This window comes from Staurois parvus, unplaced genomic scaffold, assembly GCF_062004578.1.
Source record: "Staurois parvus isolate SC_StPar_1 unplaced genomic scaffold, SC_StPar_1.0 ptg002360l, whole genome shotgun sequence".
Taxonomy (NCBI): Eukaryota; Metazoa; Chordata; class Amphibia; order Anura; family Ranidae; genus Staurois; species Staurois parvus.
The window spans coordinates 968,473-983,053 of record NW_028320156.1 but is presented as its reverse complement, the minus strand read 5'-3'; the positions used below and the strand labels follow the sequence as shown (position 1 = coordinate 983,053).

The 14,581-nt window shown below is 45.0% G+C and overlaps 1 protein-coding gene across 4 annotated transcripts in view; it reads right to left on the bottom strand.

Moving 5' to 3' along the window:
• TRIM9 (tripartite motif containing 9) overlaps nucleotides 1-14,581 on the bottom strand; it is a 174,717-nt gene that overhangs the window by 26,082 nt on the left and 134,054 nt on the right. For 3 of the 4 annotated variants that reach the window (XM_089665814.1, XM_089665817.1, XM_089665815.1), the window contains one exon: nucleotides 833-856. The exons of the other annotated variant lie outside the window; for it this stretch is intronic. In XM_089665814.1, coding sequence (XP_089521940.1) covers nucleotides 833-856 — 24 coding nt within the window. The remainder of the gene's footprint in view (nucleotides 1-832; nucleotides 857-14,581) is intronic. 4 annotated transcript variants of the gene reach the window in all.

Below are 14,581 nucleotides of genomic sequence, written 5' to 3'. Positions count from 1 at the left end.
TTTTCAGAAGGTCTAATGTCATGCCTCTCATGACAGGGTGGTTTTAATGGCTAGAGAAATTATGTGGAGCTGTAAACGCAATTCAAGCAAAAGGTTGTGCTATCAAAGTCCTCAAAGAAAAGATCTGAAGTAACTTGGGACCTTGGGACAGGCTGACTCTTTAAGAATCTGTAAATGTTCAAAAAAGATCGAGAATAATGTGGAACAGTGCCAGTTTAGATCCAATCCTAAGCAAGGAAGACATGCCAGCCCACTGGGGGGACCCATTCCTGTATGGCCCTGTGCCTGCTGGGAGGGGGTCTTCTTTACCTCTGTCTAGTTGGGGGACGTTTGTCAGATTCTTTCATACTTGTTATGCTGAGTGGTGCATATTCAGGGCAAAGAGTTCACCTTCCAGTGATACATAAATTGGATGTCTACTCATTTCTCTGTTGTGCTATCGATGTATGTGCCATGAGGACTTGGTGCCATGCTAGCCCCATGCCTTTTTTTCTGCCTTCCAATGTGCGCAGTCTCTTTTGTACAAGTTCCGGATGACTACTATGTACTACTGAAGTATCAATATTGTGTTTTGCAATTTTGGAAGATATTCCTTTTTTTCTCCATGATATTGTATGGCAAATGTTATGTAAAATAAAAGATTATATAAAAAAATAAAGAATGAGAATGAAGATAAAACTCGACAGAAGAAACCTTAAAAAAAGTTTAACAGCCTACTACAAAACAGCACCAAATGAAGACATCAAAGATCAGCATGCTAATAGTGCCGGCACTACATGCAAACCCAATGCAGTTCAGCTTTTCATGCTTTGCTGTTTAGTCCATACAGTACCTGCCACCAGTTTTTTAATGTCAACTGTTGGGTGTCCAATGAGCAGCATGCAGAGTAGAAGAAAAGCACTCCTGGTTGGTTATCAACAATGTAAAAAGGTACGATCGACAACACAAAGATTTACTACTTTCTTTTAAAATTTGGATAGGAATATATATAAAAGAACTCCAGGAAAATATATTAACCCCTTCACACCTAAGGGTAAAACAAATCTAAATGCCTAAGCACAATTCTGCAACGTTGACATGTGATAGTAAAACCGTACATATCATCACAACTACTTTGTACATCCAGGTGGATTTTACCTTGATTTTTTTCAGGACAAATTGGGCTTTCATTTGGTGGTAACTGGTAATGGATAGCTCCTGATTTTTTTTTTATTATCAAAGGAAAACTGGCCCAAAATAGTAAAAAAAAATTTTTTTTTTTTATTTAGCTGTGTGTTTCTTGTTACGACCATAACCTACCACCAAAGAACAACCCAAAATAAATTCTCTAGCTTTTGACGATCGCAGCGATACCATATATGTGTATGTTACTTGTTGTTTGTACCCGTAGTACAGCCCAGAAACAATAGTGCGCACTTTGTTTTTGTCTTTTTTTTTTTTACCTAAAACACACTGACACTGACATTAACACTAACTGACACTGATACCATTTTTTTTAAATCCTGACCTTTGACACTGACCTTGACCCAAACACAAACCTGGCACTGAACTAGATCAAACCTTGATCTAGGTATTTTTCTTTATTTTTTCTTTTTAATATTTATTTATCTTCTTTTTTTTTTTTTAACAAACATTTTTTTTTTCTCTCTATGCCAGAAGTTAGAGAGATACAATGTATCTCTCTTCTCCATTCATAGAGAGAGAAAAAAGCAAGAAGGCCGGGCTGTACAGTGACTGATCACTGTGATAGCCAATCAGAGGCTATTACAGTGATCATGTGACCCGGAATCGGGAGTCCCGGGTCCCAATCATTAGAACGGGATCCAGGGCTCTCAGTGACACCGTGGTCTCTGTGCTGGGAGCGCGCTGAGCGGCGTGCTCCCAGCACAAAGACAGGTACGCAAATATGCGGCCCCACGGAAAAAAGCCCAGTTCTGTGAGGCCGCATATTTGTGTGACGTCGGCCAGGGGCGGACTGATCATTTGGAAGCTCGGGCACTGCCCGAGGGCCCGGGATCAGTAGGGGACCCCATGAGATGCCCCTTATACCTTTTTCATAGGCTTTTTTGAGTTTGGGCAAGGACACAGGGGCCCCATGATCCCCTATTGCCCGGGGGCCCCATGGGTTGTCAGTCCGCCCCTGACGTCGGCGTCAAGGGGTTAAACAATTTTATGTATCTCAAAATGCCAATTTTCAATCCTGCTAGACTTAAGCGAAACCTTTCTTTGTACTAAAGTGTCTGACACCAACAATGGGGCAATCTTCCTCCCACTAACACCAACAATGGGGCATTATTCCTTCCAGTGACATCAACAATGGGGAACTATTTCTCTAACTGACACCAGCAATGGGGCAATAATTCCTGCACTGACACCAATACTGGGGCACTATTCCTCCCACTGGCACCAACAATGATACACTATTCCTCCCAATGACACCAACGATGCAGCACTATTCCTCCCACTGATACCAACGATGCAGCACTATTCCTCCCACTGGCACCAACAATGATGCACTATTCCTCCCACTGATACCAACGATGCAGCACTATTCCTCCCCCTGGCACCAACGATGGGGCACTATTCCTCCCCCTGGCACCAGCTATTCAGCACTATTCCTCCAACTGACACCAATTATGGGGCACTATTCCTTCCACTGACACCAATGTAAGGCACTATTCCCCTCACTGACACCAACAATAGGGTACTATTCCTTGACTATTGCCATTGCATTTGTGAAAGGGTCCTGTGCTACTTTGGTGCGATTTAGCCCCATAGAATAAGCAAACCACATCCAAATGCAGCCAAAGTCGCACTGCAAGTCGTGTCAAAATCGCATTGCAGTAGTGTGAACCGAGCCTTATATCCTGCCCATTATGTCTGATAATCTTTTGTTGCATGTCAGCAGTGTCTGACAACATTCTGTAGCATTACACTCGCTAAATACTATGTGTGGCCCTTTGATTATGTCAGGGACCACAGATGAGGCCTCCTATATCAGGAAAGCAGCCAACAATGGATGTATAGTATGCTCACCTGTGTCTTGTCCCATTACTTTAGTTCATGTACCTTCTTAGTGTCATACATCTGCACCTTCATTCCTCTTCAGGGGTCGACATCCTGTCAATCCTGATTGACCGGTCGACTGCGGGGAGCCGACAGGTCTATCGTGACTGCGGTTTTGCCTCCCCCCAGCCTCAGCTGCTCTCATGTTACTGGTAGAGCAGAGAGCAGGAGGCAGCATAGTGCTGGATGGAGGGCAGGGTCAGGGGCAGAAGCTGCTCAGTGATGTGGGGACACAGGAGATACTGTAGGGGGGGACACGGGAGACACTGTAGGAGGGGGGGACACGGGAGACACTGTAGGAGGGGAGACACGAGAGACACTGTAGGAGGGGGGGGACACGGGAGACACTGTAGGAGGGGGGAGACACGGGAGACCCTGTAGGAGGGGGGGACACGGGAGACACTGTAGGAGGGGGGGGACACGGGAGACACTGTAGGAGGGGGGACACGGGAGACACTGTAGGAGGGGGGGACACGGGAGACACTGTAGGAGTGGGAGACACGGGAGACCCTGTAGGAAGGGGAGACACGAGAGACACTGTAGGAGGGGGAGACACGGGAGACACTGTGGGGGTTGGGACACGGGAGACACTGTAGGAGGGGGGGACACGGGAGACACTGTAGGAGGGGGGGACACGGGAGACACTGTAGGAGGGGGGGTCACGGGAGACACTGTGGGGGTTGGGACACGGGAGACACTGTAGGAGGGGGGGACATGGGAAACACTGTAGGAGGGGGAGACACGAGAGACACTGTAGGAGGGGGGTCACGGGAGACACTGTAGGAGGGGGGGACATGGGAGACACTGTAGGAAGGGGGGACACGGGAGACACTGTAGGAGGGGGGGACACGGGAGACACTGTGGGGGTTGGGACACGGGAGACACTGTAGGAGGGGGGGACACGGGAGACACTGTAGGAGGGGGGGACACGGGAGACACTGTAGGGGGGGGGGGACATGGGAAACACTGTAGGAGGGGGAGACACGGGAGAAACTGTAGGAGGGGGGGACAAGGGAGACACTGTAGGAAGGGGGGGTCACAGGAGACACTGTAGGAAGGGGGGGTCACAGGAGACACTGTAGGAGGGGGGGACACAGGAGACACTATTGGAGATGAGAATAGGACAGGGGACACTGCTTTGGGGGGTGGGGAGGCAGAGGACACTTTGTAAGGGGCAGAGAACGCTGATATGGGGCATGATAGAGGACACTAGACAGTGGGGGGAGGGGGTGATATAAAGGGGGGCAGAGGATACTGGTTTGAAGGGGTACAGGACACTACTGGGGGGGAAGGGGGCAGAGGATATGACAGTGGGGGATGTGGTGTAAAGGGGGGGCAGAGGACACTGCTTTCGGTGGTACGGGACACTACTGTGGGGGGCAAAGGACACAGCATTGGGGGGTACAGGACACTACAGTGGGGGGGAGGGGGGCAGAGGACACCACAATGAGGGGGGAGCATTGTAAAGGGGCAGTGGACACTGCATTGAGGGGTACAAGACACTACAGTGGGGGGTAATTTTTTTTAAGGGCACAGCCTAGTAACCCCCCCAGGATCTTTGCTTTACTCCATGTTGTCAAGGTAGACCTCAGCCTCTGCAAGGTTGCCTACCCCTGCTCTAAATTAGATATCAAGCCCAGAACGGCCAATGGGAACATTTCTGACACCCAGAGTAACAGAGACATAAGGGGTTGAAGGGGGTCTTTCAAGGATGTGGCCGACTGAGGTATGCAGGTACTTATTTCACATACTTCCTCCGCCATCCCAATCTCACCCGGCGGCCTGCTCTAGGATATCATTCCAGCCTCCCTGCATATTATATACGTCTCTGAAGGCCTGGAATATAATTCAGACCAGCTTTGCACAAGCACTGCAGTGAATAATGACAACTGCCCGTCCAATGGCGTAGCGGCGATTATGTGTGTATATCCTCTGAGGACTATTGCTGGCACAAGACTGATGGCATCCTATTATGAGGCAGGGTATCCATAATCAATGTCATTAAAGATACTCGACAGAAGACGGGATGCAGAAGGCAGAGAATCATCGATCACAGCTGTACACCATTCAGGCCTACAGAGCCTGGCACCTGCCATCGATGATCTATGAAACATCTTCTAGATACGAGTTGCCAAGAAGGACTAAGAATATTTTAAAGAGCTAAAACTGGGACTGCCATCCGTGTGGATGAACATATATGTGGCAGCACAGTGGCTAAATGGTTAGCACTTCTGCCTGGCAGTAATCGGGTCGTTGGTTTGAATCCCAACCATAGCACCACCTGCCTCGAGTTTGCATGTTGTGCCTGTGTGGGTTTCCTCCCACACTCCAAAGACATGTTGGTGGGTTAATTGGCCCTAGTATTGGAATATGAGTTAACGACCTTAGATTGTACACCCCTTGAGGGTTAGGGACCATAGATTGTACGCCCCTTGAGGGTTAGGGACCTTAGATTGTACACCCCTTGAGGGTTAGGGACCTTAGATTGTACACCCCTTGAGGGTTAGGGACCTTAGATTGTACACCCCTTGAGGGTTAGGGACCATAGATTGTACGCCCCTTGAGGGTTAGGGACCTTAGATTGTACGCCCCTTGAGGGTTAGGGACCTTAGATTGTACACCCCTTGAGGGTTAGGGACCTTAGATTGTACACCCCTTGAGGGTTAGGGACTGATGTGAATGTACAATATATATGTAAAGTGCTGCATAAACTGACGGCACTATATATGTAACTGAAATAAATAATTGTCTTGTAACACTTATCGCCATTAAATCCTTATTTATTTCAGGTACTTATATAGCACCGTCCATTTACACAGCGCTTTACATATATCTTGTACATTCATATCAGCCCCTGACCCTCAAGGGGTGTACAATCTAAGGTCCCTAACCCTCAAGGGGCGTACAATCTAAGGTCCCTAACTCACATTCATACATACACATACTAGGGCCAATTTAGACAGGAGCCAATTCACCTACCAGCATGTCCTTGGAGTGGGGGACCCACGCAGGCACAGGGAGAACATGTAAACTCCAGGCAGGTGGTGCCGTGGCTGGGATTTGAACCAACAACCCGAGTACTGCCAGGCGGAAGTGCTAACCATTGATCCACTGTGCTGCATGTATCCTTGACAACAGCAGGGCCTTTGCAATGATTTGTGTGTTCATCCCGTCTAATAATAATTGGAGGAAGGATATAGAATAAAGGCGTAAACTCCTCACACCAACACCTTGGCCGCACAGCCCATTATTTCTTAGTAAGCGATTATTTACTATTACACACCACAGTCCCTCTTCCATCACGGCGGTGGCCAGCCCTGACGGCCTGAGGTAGGAGTGATGAGGAGGTGAGTGTTGCCATGGAAACCGCTCTAGGCCTCTATTCACACGTATTGCTGTTTAATGAATAGGCCTACCAGTCCTCTGCAGGCAAATGAAGATATATATGCTGGAGGCCGCTTTTCTACACACCAACAGAAGCAAAACCCCCCCATCAAAAAAAAATAAAATGCTGATTTCGTCTCTCACCGTGAAATCGTTTTTCATACGTCATACACCCCATAATAAGTACATTTAAAGAAAAACAAAAAAATTGCAATGTGCAAATCACTACAAATACATGCAATATTCTGATTTTATTTTTACTGCAAATGCAAAGATCTCACTGACAGTCCCTGGGGGATATAAGATGCGACTGGTGGGCCGTATAATATGGATTATTGCAACACTATAATTTATTTATTTCAGGTACTTATATATCGCTGTCAATTTACGCAGCACTTTACATATATATTGTACATTCACATCAGTCCCTAACCCTCAAGGGGTGTACAATCTAAGGTCCCTAACCCTCAAGGGGTGGACAATCTAAGGTCCCTAACTTACATTCAAACACATACTAGGGACAATTTAGACAGGAGCCAATAACCTACCAGCATGTCTTTGGAGTGTGGGAGGAAACTGGAGGAAACCCATGCAGGCACAGGGAGAACATGCAAACTCCAGGCAGGTGGTGCTGTGGTTGGGATTTGAACCAATGACCCTAGTACTGCCAGGTGGAAGTGCTAACCATTTAGCCACTGTGCTGCCCCTTCAATAATAAGATAATATGTGGAGTATTGTTATAATTATTAATAATCCCCATCATGATGATAATAACGAGCGTTACGATATAGAATAATTAATCGCTGCAACATTAAAAAAAAAAAAAAAGTTGCTTCTATGGCTCCAGCATCCCTGGAAATGTTGACCCTCGTTTACACTTGCAGTTGGGGAAGGGGAAGGGAGGTGGGGGATCAGGCAGTTGAATTGTGTTTTCACCCATTACCCTAGATTTACATCTATGCGGGTTATGCCGCTGCGGATCTGCACGAAAATCCGTGCAGTCACACCACCCACACAGAGAATTACGGACCCGCAGGCAGGTGCCATTAATTCTAATGGCACGCCGCCCGCACTGGAGAAAGCAACTGTACTGGGAACCGAGGTTCCTGTGCGGGCTGCATTTTCCAAAGAAGTGCAGGGACTTCTTTCCCTGCGTGTCACGGGCACGGGAGTCCATTCAAATGAATGGGCTCTCATGCCAATGCAAAACGCGGCCCGCACGGCCACATAGATGTGAACCGGGGGTAAGTGCACATTTGAGAATTGAAATCGCACCTGAAATCACATCTAATGAATGTGAATGTCAGTGTCCTAACATGTGCAATTTGCTGCAGCGCGATTTCTAAAGTAGTTCTTGCATGACTTTTTCTGCAGTTTTGTTGCGATTTCACATACATAGAATGCAACGGAAACCGCACTGCAAATTGCAAGAAATAGTTGAAAATCTTCACAGGTAACAATAAAGTCTTCAGTAATCGCACCTGATCGCACACAAATCGCAGCGGTTTGACCCATGACTTAGGCTTGGTTCACACTGGATGCGATTTAAAATTGGTCATTTTGTTTGCGATTTCACCGCATTTTCTGAAGATTTGTTTGCAACTTGTGAAGATTTCCCAACGATTTCTTGCGTTTTCCATTGCGTTTTGCAATGCGATTTCTATTGTAGTCTATGTATGTGAAATCGCAACAAACGACAGAAAAAGTAATACAAGAACTACTTTTTAAATCACGCTGCAGCAAATCGCTTATGTTAAGATACTGACATTCACATTCATTAGATCCGATTTCAGGTACGATTTCAATTCCCAAATTGCACATGAAATCGCGGCGGTGTGGACCAGGGCTTAGGCTTGGTTCACACTGGATGCAATTTAAAATAGCTCGTTTTGTTTGCGATTTCAACACGTTTTCTGAAGATTTCCCAATGATTTCTAGTCGGTGACTTGAAGCGCCAAAGATGCCTAATGATTTTCCATGTATTTATTAATGTGATACTTTCATTCCCCTGAAGAAGCAGTGGTTGTGGCTGCGAAACGTGTCGGTTTTGGATCTTTCACTCAATGCAACAATATAAGGACATCTAGTGCCATTTTACATATGGATCATGTATGGACTCTGTTCAGGGTCAAAATACTGTTTTAACAATTGTCAATTATTTATCAGAGGGAGAATATGAAATAGAATTTTTAATTATGAATTGTAATTAATAAAATATGTATATTTTAATGATCCTAATTGTGTTTTTACCATTTACTATTGTACGGTGCCTTTAATTTCCCTTGTCAAGTTTGGAACTTTTTTGGTTCCTAGTTTTTGGTTGTATGTTTATGGGGTGTGGCGCTGTATACTTTTTTCTTGCCCATGATATGGTCGTATAGTTTTTTTTTGTCTGCTCTCAAATGAACCATCAAATAGCTGGCGTCACAACTGATCACATGTGTAGCACCGTGCCACCTGCAGATCAAACAGAAGACAAGATGGCAGCTTCCTTGGCTCAAAAGGATAGGAAGGTTTAGTTTCGCTTTAACAGAAAGTTAGAAACCTTCATGGCAGGATCACCAGGTATTATTTTATTGAAATCTGTAGTTTTAGGCTACATTCACACTGAGCTGAGCATTTTTCAAGCTTTTTTTTTCAGGTGTTTTTAAGCATTTTTTCAGCAGATTGCAAAGATTATAGGTGTTTTTTTCAGAAGTTTTTATTTAGGTGTTTTTGCTGTGGCCAATAGAAAGAGCTGCTGTTTGAGCTGAAAACGCCTGAAAAAAACCCTTGGAAAAAAAGCTCATTCCCACTGTTCAGGCGTTTTCTATTCAGGTCTATGGGGACAAAATGCTCAGATCTGCCAGAAAAGCAGCACATGCGTTTTGCTACAGGCGACAGAACGCTCAAGTGTGAACAGGGGCCATTGGAAATAATAATATTTTACTTGTTAGGCGGTTCTGAGTGTCAAGCTGAAAAACTTTCAAGTGTGAACGCAGCCTTAAAAATATTGAATACAACTTGACATCACATTAAGTAACATCAACGTGTTATGAGATTTTAATGATTGGGTTTACATCCAGCTGCACCACATAAACTGCCGGCTGAAGGAATGTAAGTATCTCCCACCCATTTAAAGTGTGCAGTTCACCTACCGTATTTGCCGGCGTATAAGACGACTGGGCGTATAAGACGACCCCCCTACTTTTCCTGCTAAAATGTAGTGTTTGGGCTATACTCGCCGTATAAGACTACCCCTCTTCCAATGCACACCAGTGGGAGGAATAGTGCCCCATCATTGGTATCAGTGGGAGGAATAGTGCCCCATCATTGATGTCAGTGGGAGGAATAGTGCCCCATCATTGGTGTCAGTGGGAGGAATAGTTCCTCATCATTGGTATCAGTGGAAGGAATAGTGCCCCATCATTGGTATCAGTGGGAGGAATAGTGCCCCATCATTGGCATTAGTGGCAGGAATAGTGCCCCATCATTGGTATCAGTGGGAGGAATAGTGCCCCATCATTGGTATTAGTGGCAGGAATAGTGCCCCATCATTGGTATCAGTGGGAGGAATAGTGCCCCATCATTGATGTCAGTGGGAGGAATAGTGCCCCATCATTGGTATTAGTGGCAGGAATAGTGCCCTATCATTAGTATCAGTGGAGGAATAGTGCTCCATCATTGGTGTCAGTGGGAGGAATAGTGCCCCATCATTGGTATCAGTGGCAGGAATAGTGCCCCATCATTGGTATCAGTGGCAGGAATAGTGCCCCATCATTGGTGTCAGTGGGAGGAATAGTGCCCCATCATTGGTGTCAGTGGGAGGAATGGTGTCCCATCATTGGTGTCAGTGAGGGGTGGAATAGTGCCCCATCATTGGTGTCAGTGGGGGGGGGATAGTGCCCCATCGTTGGTGTCAGTGGGGGGGGGGGATAGTGCCCCATCGTTGGTGTCAGTGGGGGGGAGGAATAGTGCCCCATCGTTGGTGTCAGTGGGAGGAATAGTGCCCCATCATTGGTATCAGTGACACCAATGATGGGGCACTATTCCTCCCACTGAGACTTGCTGACTCTGTTCTCGTATGGTGCTGCTGCAGCCAGCATATGTGGTTGCAGCAGCACCTCTACACAGAACACTTACCTGCTGCTCCGGCACTCAATTTTCGCGGGGCCGCTCGGCTCCGCCCCCTCGCCGGTGATTGGCCGCCTGTGTGCCTTTCCTGAGCTACAGTTCTGGCGGCCAATCACCGGTGAGGAGGCGGAGCCGAGCAGCCGCACGAACATCCAGTGGCCGAACTGAAGGAGACGCCGCGCTTCCTGGACCGGATCGTCGTGGGACTGGATCCAGGTAAGAGACATCAGCCCCTGCAAACCCCTGTACTTAATGCCGCAGCCCCCCTAACATGTGTACCGGCGTATAAGACGACCCCCGACTTTTGAGAAGATTTTCAAGGGTCAAAAAGTCGTCTTATACGCCGGCAAATACGGTATATTCTGATGAAGTGGTCACCAGAAAGTCATGAAACATTGATGGTATTTTGTATCTGCTTTTACTATAAATAATTAGCTTTCTTTAAAAAGATACAATTGCGGATTGTGCCTCTGCTGCACTTTTTGTACCTTTTCAGGGCCCTGCTCTCCATACCCTATCTAGCAGAATCTTTTTTTCCAGAATCATCCTGAAAATCCTGGTAGTTATATTAACCGCACTCATTATCAAGTGTACAAGTAGGATGAACTGCAACAGGCAGTCTGGCCTATTTGTATATCCCCATGCCTGCCTGTGGGGGGTGTTTTTGGCAGCTCCTTGGTGGGTCCCCGGTTTGGGCCTCTTTGGGGCAAAAGGATGGTGAGCCAATTCACTTTGTAAAATTGATACTTTGTTACCTTGTTACAGTTAGTCTGGCTGAAAAAGGCAAAAGTCTATCCAGTTCAACCAAAAAAAGTTATAATCCTACACCCACAGTTGATCCAGAGGAAGGCAAAAAGACCCAGCAAAGCATGATCCAATTTGCTCCTGCAAAAAAAAAAAATCCTTCCTGATTCCCCGGGAGGCAATCGGATAATCCCTGGATCAACTTTACCTATAAATGTTAGTATCCAGTTATATTCTGTGTATCCAAGAAAGAATCCAGGACTTTTTAAAGCAATCCACTGAGCTGGCCAGAACCAACTCTTGAGGGAGTCTATTCCACATTTTCACAGCTCTCACTGTGAAGAAGCCTTTCCGTATTTGCAGATTAAATCTTTTTTTCCTCCAGACGTAAAGAGTGCCCCCTTGTCCTCTGTGATGACCTCAGGGTGAATAACTACATTGAGTTCACTATATGAACCACTGATGAATTTATACATGGAGATCATATCCCCCCCTTATGTATTATACATGGAGATCATATCCCCCCTTATGTATTATACATGGAGATCATATCCCTCCTTATGTAGCATACATGGTGATCATATCCCCCCTTATGTATTATACATGGTGATCATATCCCCCCTTATGTATTATACATGGAGATCATATCCCCCCCTTATGTATTATACATGGAGATCATATCCCCCCTTATGTATTATACATGGAGATCATATCCCCCCCTTATGTATTATACATGGAGATCATATCCCCCTTATGTATTACACATGGAGATCATATCCCCCCTTATATATTATACATGGAAATCATATCCCCCTTATGTATTACACATGGAGATCATATCCCCCCTTATATATTATACATGGAAATCATATCCCCCCTTATGTATTATACATGGAGATCATATCCCCCCTTATGTATTATACATGGAGATCATATCCCCCCTTATGTATTACACATGGAGATCATATCCCCCCTTATATATTATACATGGAGATCATATCCCCCTTATGTATTATACATGGTGGTCATACCCCCCTTATGTATTGTACATGGAAATCATATCCCCCCTTATGTATTATAGATGGAGACCATATCCCCCCTTATGTATTATACATGGAGATCATATCCCCCCTTATGTATTATACATGGTGATCATATCCCCCTTATGTATTATACATGGTGATCATATCCCCCCTTATGTATTATACATGGAGATCATATCCCCCTTATGTATTATACATGGAGATCATATCCCCCCTTAATCTCCTCTTCTCAAGAGAGAATAAATTCAGTTCCTCTAATCTTTCCTCATAGCTGATCTCCTCCATGCCTCGTATCAGTTTGGTTGCCCTTCTCTGTACTTTCTCCAGTTCCCCAATGTTCTTTTTGTGAATTGGAGCCCAAAACTGAACTGCATATTCCAGATGAGGTCTTACTAATGATTTGTTGATATGTGTGTCTAATTGTTTACTTTGTTACACAACAGCTATTACTGTTACAAGTTTTTCTTTGTATCCTCAACAATTCTTCTGGCATTTGTGGCTGCAATCTTTCTTGCTCTACTTGACCTCGGCTTAGTAATAAGAAATCTTTGAACTTTCCACTTCTTAATAAGTGATTGCAAAGTACTGACTGGCATATTCAAGGCTTTGAACATCTTTTTATATCCTTTTCCATCTGTATAAAGCCATCCATTACCTTTACGCAGGTCTTTTGACAGTTCTTTTCAGCTCCCCGTGGCTCAGTGTCTAGCCTGCTCAGTGCTTCCACGTAAGAGCTAACAAACTCAGTGACTATTTATACACCGACACTAATTGTAACTTAAAAAGCCACAGATGTGGGAAATTAACCTTTAATTGCAATTTTTAACCCGTATGTGTCACCTTGTGTGTCTGTACCAAATCCAAACATTCCAGGGGAGGGAAACTTTTGATCCGGGCCATTTAGGTGATTTCTGTTCCCAATATGTTTTAAAAAGGAGCCAAACTATGTGATATTGGGCAGCACAGTGGCTAAATGGTAAGCACTTCCACCTGGCAGTACTAAGTTCAAATCCCAGCCACGGCACCTCCTGCCTGGAGTTTGCATGTTCTCCCTGTGCCTGCGTGGGTTTCCTCTGGGTACTCCAGTTTCCTCCCACACTCCAAAGACATGCTGGTAGGTTAATTGGTTCCTGTCTAAATTGGCCCTAGTATGTGTATGTATGAATGTGAGTTAGGGACCTTAGATTGTACACCCCTTGAGGGTTAGGGACTGATGTGAATGTACAATATATATGTAAAGTGCTGTGTAAATTGACGGTGCTATATAAGTATCTGTAATAAATAATAATAAATGGCTTCATATGATCACTATACTTAACCCCTTGGTGCCTCCCAGCCTTTTAAGGGTTTCAGGGGGTAAGGTTTTAGGGTCATGTGACCACCGTGATTCGCCGTCACAGCGGTCACATAATTAAGAAACCTAGACATAAGAGGAAAGAGCACTTGGAGGTCCCAGACAAAGTAAAGGGGGTCCAGGAGCCCTTAACAATCCTGAAAGGCGTGTGACTCACCATTATCTGGTGAGTGCGGTTAATGTTGATTTCTGCACTGGTGGATGGTGAAGGGATCAGTAACACGGAAGAATCAAATGGAAAATATATTACAATTTAATTTGATTTAATTTTGTCACGGGACTGTAATTATACTTATATATATATTTTCTGGGGTTTTTTTGATTTTTTGTCACTTTGCTTTTTTGTCACTGGACTTATAATTTTAAATTTTTATATATGTTTTTATATCAATATATTTTATATATAATTTATTATATATATCTTTATTAGCACATTAATGTTTTTTTAAACTGAGTAATGTAATTGATCATGTGGGTTTGCGCTGGTTTTCATTGTTAAAAGTTTTTGGTCTTTTGTACCTGTGCACAGCAGCATCTCACGGGGATTTGTATGGTAAATAGGAAGTCCTGAGCGCTGAGGTTTTGTTTTTTTACATTTTTTTTACATAATTAAGAAAGGTCCCAATCGAAAGAGGAGATCGGGACCTTTCCGTGAGTACCGGACGTGTGCTGGGAGCGCGCAGGGCGCGTGTTCTCAGCACATTTCTTTTTAATTGTGCGGCCGCTCGGCGTCTAGGCCCAGACGCCGGGAGGCTGCACATTTGCGTGCGGTCGGCGTGAAGAGGTTAAATAAAAGACAGTTTTTAGGCATGATCAGTCATATTTTCAATATCAATGCCAACATTTCATGATTTCTGCCAGGGTATGCAAACTTGTG